Source organism: Condylura cristata, unplaced genomic scaffold (assembly GCF_000260355.1).
Source record: "Condylura cristata isolate star-nosed mole 26May11 unplaced genomic scaffold, ConCri1.0 scaffold00005, whole genome shotgun sequence".
In the NCBI taxonomy this organism is placed as follows: Eukaryota; Metazoa; Chordata; class Mammalia; order Eulipotyphla; family Talpidae; genus Condylura; species Condylura cristata.
In genome coordinates, this window is record NW_004567106.1 from 8,820,798 (window position 1) to 8,829,521 (window position 8,724).

The 8,724-nt window shown below is 37.8% G+C and overlaps 1 protein-coding gene across 1 annotated transcript in view; it reads right to left on the reverse strand.

The window, feature by feature from the left end:
• Positions 1–359: 359 nt before the first annotated feature.
• The window catches only part of LOC101636968 (EF-hand calcium-binding domain-containing protein 1-like), a 17,945-nt gene continuing 9,580 nt past the window's right edge, over positions 360–8,724 (reverse strand). The window contains exons 2-5 of the mRNA XM_004677109.2: positions 6,809–6,964; positions 5,724–5,828; positions 2,660–2,811; positions 360–562 (exon numbers count right to left, since the gene is read on the reverse strand). Coding sequence (XP_004677166.1) covers positions 416–562; positions 2,660–2,811; positions 5,724–5,828; positions 6,809–6,964 — 560 coding nt within the window. The 3' untranslated portion in view covers positions 360–415. The remainder of the gene's footprint in view (positions 563–2,659; positions 2,812–5,723; positions 5,829–6,808; positions 6,965–8,724) is intronic.

The window sequence follows — 8,724 nt, forward strand, 5'->3', positions numbered from 1 at the left end:
TGATCCAACTCAGAAAACTTAAAATTCATACATGAAGAATCTCCATAAACACAAAACACTGTAAAGTATGTGTTCCAACATTTAAAAATGTATTCTCATTGCTTGACAATATTTGGGTTGAAAGAGAACAAGTTTTCTAGCAGTTTATGTGAGTACTTACTGAATCCACTCCTTATTGACAGTTCTGTCTCATAAGCATGCCAATATACACTGGTTTTCTTTAGGAAAATAACATTAGTATAGAGAAAATCAGGACTTGTGTATAGGAAAAGAGATCACAAATTGAGAAAAGTCTGTTGAATATAATTACTTGAAGAGTCACTAATGTAGGATAGGGCCCAGCCCTATGGTACCTGAATTTCAGCTGGGGTTGAAGGCTTATATAGGTGAATATCTTGCAAGTATTACTTTATGATTACGATCCTTTCAAGTTTTCTTTGAACCATTGGCACTGTACCTTTGCTTCTGGTAAACATGGTCCAAACACCTCCAACAAAAGTCTGTCTTCTTTCACTGCTTTTTCAAAGTCTGCAAAAGATATCTTGCCATCGTTGTCATAATCCTAGAGAGAAAGATGATTTCTTTATAGATTTTAATTGTGCATATTAAATGCCTGTCCATAATAGTTTTTACTAAATAAGAACATACATTTAAAGTGGAGATTTGTTTCATGTAAATTATAAAAACATAAAATTGATGAAATAGGTCTTCTGGTATGACTGAATCCCAGTTTTCATATGATGTCCTGTCCTGGTCCCACCTTATACTCCTCTTAGTTCTGCTCTCATTCAAACTGACTTTACCCTGAGGAAGGCCTTCTCCTGATGACAAGACATTCATCTAGAAGCTCAAGATTTATACACTTTCCTTATGAACTTCGAAGGAACAAGACCTTTTTCTCTATAATTACAGAAAAATCTATGGGCACGAGTGCCTCATAAGTCCTTGAAGTACCACCCAATCCATCCTTTGGATAGACAAACACACGTACACACAAAACAACAAAGTTCACTCTTCTGTAGGCACTTTATATAAATCAAAAGTTGCTTATGGAGGACACTTAACTGTATTTTTACTAGTCTAAATGGGAACATCTGGTATTAAGACTTTGAATGTTTGTGTTTACAGCCCCCCCCCACACATACACACATGCACACACACACAAATTTCATATAATAAAGCTCTAACAACATGATAGTATTTGAGGTGGGGCTGTTGGGAGGTGATTAGGTTTAGATGAGGCCATGAAGGTGGGGTCCTTTACTGTTAATAGCATCATCAGCATGATGTAAGTAGAGAGACCAGAGCTCCCTCTGCTGTGTGAGGGCCCACAGAAGAAGTAGCTGACTGCAAGGCAGGAAGATCTTTCTCATGAGGAGACTGAATTGGCTGGCCACCTTGTTCTTCCCAATCTCCAAAACTATGAAAAATAAATTCCTACTGCTTAAGCTAACTAGTCTATTATGATAACTTGTTATCTGAGAATATTGAGACACTTGAGTTATGTAGCATTGAGTTATGTAGGCTTACAGTGTAAGTCTGTAAGAAGACAAACCTGCCTGGAAAGCAGCATTTGTGACAGGGATTTTGGAAGAGGAAGTAAATCATGGGGGTAAATTATGTGTGTAAAGTATGTGTGTAGATTATGAATCTTTTACTTGCTTAATTGAACTTGGATTTAATTGGATAGATTTTTTTTTCTTTTTTACTTCTGGGCTTAACTAAGTCATGATTGCTAAGAATCTAATCTAGAGAAAAGTGTCAGAAAAATGTTCATTCCATAGCATTCCCTTTCAAACAAGAAGGAGGTGTAATTTGCACTGAGGAACACGTTTCTCAAGAAGTACTCTCAGCCTAAGCCAAAACTGGTGAGAGAAGTTCCGATGAAGAGTATAGTCAGAAGCCTGGGCTAGCTCATCAGAGTCTCACAACTCCCGCTTATCTGCTGCTTTTCCAAACTCCAGAATAATGCAGATGACTGAGTCTGGGCTGCCTTAGAGTCACTGGATACCACAAATTGGTATCTAGTGTAAGGTCATAGTAAGAAAAGGATAGAAATCACCATAACTAAAAGAGTACAACTGTTTCACTGAAAAACATGTTCAGCACCACTTTTTCTAGCATGACCTTGGGTAATCTGCACCTCATTTTTCTCATCTACAAATGGAGATTAATCACTTCTGTTTCATGGGGGGGGGTTGTTGTTAAGGATAAAATTAGTTCATACATGAAAGTTTTATGAGTGGTCTGATGTTCTGTAAGGGACAATTATTGTTACTATTTTTTATGTTGTTTGTTATGAGGAGTGTGTAGATGGATTGGAGGATTAAAATCATGAGAACAGAGGAGCAACTTTACATGAATTCACCCTGCAGCCCCTACTAATTAGTTAAGGTTTACTGGTTGTAAAATGTTTTAAAATACTAAATTTGTATATTAATCCATTTTATCACCCAGCAACTGATTTTCTAATATTAGAAAATAGTCAATAAACATTTATTGAGCACCCACTATCAATCAAGCATGATTCTAGAACAATGACTAGCAAACAAGAATTCCTGCCCTCAGAAAGGTTAATATTGAGAAAAATAAATCATTTCTTCATCTTTACCGAACATCTACTTGATTTGATACAATAAATTCCAGCTCTAATTCTTACCATTTTCTTCAGTGCAATTTCAACTAGATCTTTTATTGCTTCATCACCTTCTTCTTCAGATGACTGTTGATGTAGACTGTTCTTCAACATGTCAAATATTTTCTCCCGAGAAATGTAGCCATCACCATTTAAATAATAAACTTCAAAACAAACTTTTCAAAGCATAAGAAGTTTAAGGATTTGGATAAGGACTGTTAAAATATCATAAATTTCCTTATCTACTTCAATATATAATGAAAATGGATAAACATAAAAATTTACAATTACTGGACTATATGGTAGAAAGTTTTTAAAATAATCTACTAACAATAGAATTAATTACATTTCTTTATATAAGTTTTGACAGTCCTCAGAAAGTGAAAAGAAGAATAATTTCTGGATTTTGAAATTGAGGGTTTAAAAATGTTAAGAAACTGCAATAGAAGATAAATACTTCTTAAACTTTAAGACGTGTGTGTCTTATTTTACACACACACACACACACACACACACACACTTTGTCCTCTCCTTAGGGCTTGCTTGCAGAGATCAGTCCCTCTCTGAAGAGTGAGTTCCCCCTCACTGTATGCCATGCCATACCTCATCCATTCATCCTACAAATGACCTTACTTAGGTTCTATATAATGGTAAGAGGTTTTGTGGAGTTTGTAATCTACTTAAGTGCGTCAGTAAAAGCAATAGAACCAGGTATAAAACCCCAGGGTATCCAGACTTGCTAATAAGCCTTTGTTGAGTTTCTCTAATCTATAGCGCATGTGTTTGCCATGCAATCCTACTAGATGTAGTATTGTCCCCAAATTAACATATTTTAAAGGATATGAAACATTTATAGAAGGTGAGATTAGGGCCTTCCCTGGTGGTGCAGTGGGTTAAAGTGCAGCACTAGGAAGGTATTGCAGCTACTGCAGCACAGCTTGACCCTTAGCCAAGGAAGGGGGGTGACCCACATGGCATGGCAGATGTCTCCTGAGCCGCCCACTGCTCCCCTCAGCAGTGTATTTCAGTACATCTGCCTGTTCTGCTCCCCACTCTGTCTCTGGTGAATCCTCTCACCTCCAACACCTCTGGCCTGTACCCTAGTTCTGTATGTATAAATAAGTAAGTCTTTAAAAAGTGGGCCCTCCCAGGTGGTGCAGGGGGTTAAAGCACAGCACTGAGAAGATAAAGCCACTTCAGCATGAGTTCGATCCCCCCCCAGGAGGTGATCCACATGGCGCAGCAGACCTCTCCTGACCCTTCTGCTGCTCCCTTCAGCAGTGTACTTTGTCAGTCGTCCTGTTCTGCTCCCCACTATCTCTGGTGAATCCTCTCACTGTCTGTGCACCTCTGGCCTGTACCCCAGCTCTGTATGCTTAAATAAATAAATCTTTGAAAAAAAAAAGTGAGGTTAGAGAAAGGTATTGTATTTATAGTGTGATGCTCTTCAATCATAGTGTATTCATTGTCACAAACATTTCCACCATGTATTAGTATATATGTAAATTAGAAGAATTTACATTCATGAAGCTTAGCTTTTCACTTCTCACTGAGACTTTTGTCTTAGTGAACACTATGACAAATTTAAGTGGCAACAATATTTGTATTTTATCCAACAAAAGATTAGACTGAAGTTTTTTTTTTTTAGACTGAAGTTTTTTTTAAGGCACAAAACAAAAAGTCTTAAATATCAGAGAAAGCTGGCGATTTTTTAAAATGTTGCTATCATATTCAAGTTGTGTTTAATTTAGGTATAATCTTTTTAACACCTCAAATTTAAATTCAAGAACAAGAGGAATAAACATTTATTCATTCAGAATTAAGTCTTTTCTTTTTTTAAGCTATTTGACATTTTAAACAAGTTGTTCCCTTGAACGTCTATTTAAAATTGTTCCTATTTTCTTTCCACTTTCCTCTCCCCAAAGCCTGGCACTAGAGCTTTAAATCTTAGAAAATTTATGTAATGTAAAAGGTGTAGGTGAGTAAGGCCACAGCTATTTCTAAGCAAAATTGTGAATTGGAGATTTGTGACTTTGAACTTCCCAACCTTCCTCTTTTGTAGGTATTTCCTATATATTTTGCTTCCTTTGGACTTCCATTGTCCTCAATCTTCTTCATTTTCTGACTCATCTACTAGAATGTTGATACCTGCTGTTCTGTGAACCCCTCAGATTTTCTTTAATGAGGAGACAAAGACCATCCCCAACGCAACTTGTACGCTGCTGCCCATATCAAGACTCATTTCTCACTGAGCCCAGAGACAGCCTCAGAAAACTGCCTAGTCTGCTCATCAGTCACCAGAAACCCTGACTGTATATTACTGTTTGTTTATTTGTTTTTTAATTGATTTACAGGCCAGAGGTGTGGTGGGTCAGAGGATTCACCAGAGACAGAGCAGAACAGGCAGACTGACAAAGCACATCCCTGAGGGGAGCAGCTGCGGGTCAGGAGAGGTCTGCCTCGCCTGTGCCTCAGCTCCCTGGATGACCACTGCAGTGGCCTCAGGGAGCTTCATAATGCGGTGCTTGAACCCATAGCGCCACCAGGGAGAGTCTGTGTTACTTTTTTTTATTTTTATTTTTTAAAGATTTATTTATTTGTGCATACAGAACTGGAGGACAGGCCAGAGGCTCAGGCTCAGGGGTGGTGAGAGGCTTCACCAGAGACAGAGTAGGGAGCAGAACAGGCAGCTCGAGGAAGTACACTGCTGAGGGGAGCACACCTCCGGGGCAGGAGGGAATCGAACTCATGCGGAAGTGGCTTTAGCTTTTCAGTGCAGTGCTTTAACCCGCTGCGCCACCAGGGAGGGCCCCGCTGTGTTACTGTTTTTAACCTGTCTTAAGACCAAAGCCTGTGCTGGTGACATCTGGGCATGATGGAGCTAGGGAAGGAAGGGGACCCCAATGCTAGGGATTCTCTTATGAAATAGGACTTACACTTCATCTTTTTAAACAGCTATCTTGAACTATTTTTTTTTTTTTTACAAAATTGCTATAAAAAAACCTACTCTCTTATATCTTTGAAAATATTTTAGCAAGTCCTAAAAACAAAATTGATACTATTGCTCAGCCAATCATAGATAACTTACACTTTAGTTTTTCTTCAAAAGTCCCTCGAAGAAACACTGATAATCCTTTAACCCACTCTTTTACATTTACACAGTTATCTTTGTCTTTGTCAAATACATAGAACACTGAAAGGGAAAAAAAATTTATGTGTATTATAATTTAATATATTTTATAATTGAAGAGTATGTGTATATATATATATATATTTAAATATCATCTCAAATTGAGTGAGAAAAAAGATTTTGTATGAGTTGAACTACTGGAGTATCTTTTGCCTAGATTATTTGAAAAGAGTCATCTTCCTTCAATGAGTTTCATTGTGATGTCTGTACTGTCTCTATGAGCTAAGAAGACAAAGCGTGAGCCAATCAGTGTGATACTTTTTATTCTAAAAAGAGTACTAAAATTGTGTTCAAAGAGTTGTACATGCTTAAAGATGAATTACTAAAATTTTTTTTAGATTATCGATGACATCTTAGTATTATTCAATAGAAAACACAATTTTGACTCTTTTGGTGTAATAAATGTTCTTTATTTTAGATTATTGTTATAATTGCAAGGGATATACATATGCCAAAACTTATCAAATAGAACACTAAAAATCTGTTATTAAAACTGAAAAGATTCCATTCAGTAATTTCCAATTTTAAAATAGGATCTTTTCTTTGATTGATTTTTTTTCTTCCAACAGCAAAGATAGGAATTTTTATATTGACTTATAGTCCTCATTTTTATATTGACTTATAGTCCTCATTTTTATGAGGGAAAGGAGTAATTTAATATTTTGCATGTCTATATAATGTGAGTCCAAAGACATCATGATGAAAAGTCACATGATTATCTTTAAAAATATAATTTACTTCATGACTCATATATTCTCAAAGTGGTACACGTATGAGATATGGCAATGTGAGTGAGTTTATATTAAAATCCATCCTCACTATCAAGTCAACTATTGTTTTATATTGGTAGCAACATCAGAATTAAGCCTTTGTAGTTTGGCACTGAAAAATAGGTCTTTGATGAAAGATGAATATATACCTATACCTTATACATATATTTGCCATCTCAGTTTGGAACATTTCAGTCTCTTATGACTTCTTACCCCTATTCAGTAGCAAATCATCAGTCATTCCAAATGTGTTGTGCAGGATCCCTCGAAATGCATTAAGATCTAATCCAACATTATCAAGCCTTTTATCTGTTGTTTTTACCAAGCTGTGAAAAAGTCTTATAAGACACTCTATTTCATTTTTTTTGACTGTAAAATAAGAACACAAATAAACACATATTTAATCCTTTAGTCCTTCAATCCAATTCAAAATAGTTTGCATATATAACACGTATTATTCTATGATGCTAGATGTTCTAGTGATAACAGAAATATGACATGCACTTTTTTAAAGATTTATTTATTTATGCACACAGAACTGGGGTACAGGCTAGAGGTGCAGGAGCGGTGAGAGGATTTAGCAGAGACAGAGTGGGGGGCAGAACAGGCCAACTGACGAAGTACACTTCTGAGGGGAGCAGCAGGCAGGTCAGGAAAGGTCTGCCATGACATGTGGGTCACCTCCAGGGGTAGGGATCTAACTCATGCTGAAGTGGCTTTATCTTCTCAGTGCTGTGTTTTAACTGCCACGCCATCAGGCAGGGCCAACATGTACTTTTTAAGAGTTTGTACAGGGCTCTCTCTGGTGGTGCAAGGGGTTAATAGTGCAGCACTATGAAGCTATTCGCAGCCACTGCAGTATGAGTTCAATCCCAGCTAGGGAGGTGACCCACAAAGTGTGGGGGATCTCTCCTGTCCTACCCACTGCTCCCCTCAGCAGTGTATTTCAGTCAATCCACCTGTTCTGCTCCCCACTCTGTCTCTGTTGAATCCTCTCACACATACACACCCCATACCTCTGGCCTGTGCTCCAGTTCTTGAATGCATTTAAAAATGATACAGTAAGACAGGCCTTATTCAGAAGCATCATAATATATAAACGGTAAGTATGTAATCTAAAACATCACTTTAGATATTTCAAGAAACAGAAAATCAGAATGGGAAAGAGGAGTCAGATCATCTGAACTGGGCCTTGAAGAATGTACAGTATTGATAAAGAAAGCATTGTGTGGGTATGATAAAGAATTTCAGGGACAGGGAACAGGCATAAAGAAGAGGTAGAATTGTTGGGGGTAGAGGTTAAGTCTCAGTGCTATCACTGCTACAGATAGGTTTGATCCCTGGCCAGGTAGCTAACATATGGCACAACTAACCTTTTCCATCTCGCCCACTTCCCCTTAGCAATGTATTTCAGTATATATACCTGTTCTGCTCCCCACTGTCTCTGGTGAATATCCTCACCCCATCCCAACCCCCAAACCTCTGACCTACACCCCAAGTTCTACATACACACAAAAAAAGAGTAAGAATTGCAATTGAGGTTGGACAAGCCTTACTGGGAACGCAGAAGGAATTAAGAAGTAAAAAACAAGATTGAAAAGGATGGAATGATGGGGGGGGGGCCCTCAAATGCCTGGAAGATAAAATACTTATTTTACAGAACCATGTTTATTATGTCAGTTTTGGATCACCTGTTTGGATCCCCTCCTTTGCTGTTAAATAGTAGATCCCTGAGTATTATTCCAGACCTACTAAGTCAGAATTCTAGGAATTCGCTTTTAAACAAAAGTTTGATTGACTCTTCTATGCCCAAATGTTGAGACTCTTTGGGTTAAGCTAATGAAAATTTTGAACTAGAAGAGGATGATGACAGAGTGGTTTAGGAAAGTTCACTTGGTAATGTTGTATTGATGGGGAGAACTTGGAAGCACAGCAGCATGGCTTGGGTTGACAAGGTTTAAGTTAAGGATCTGGACTTGAAGTCATAAAGCTGGGGAGGGAGCCTAAGAACTGTAAAAGAAGACTTGGTGGCTCTCCCTGGTGGCGCAGCGGGTTAAAGCACAGCATTAAGAATCGAAAGCCGGAGACTTCCGGAAGATGGCGGCAGAGTAAAGACACCGAGATCACCG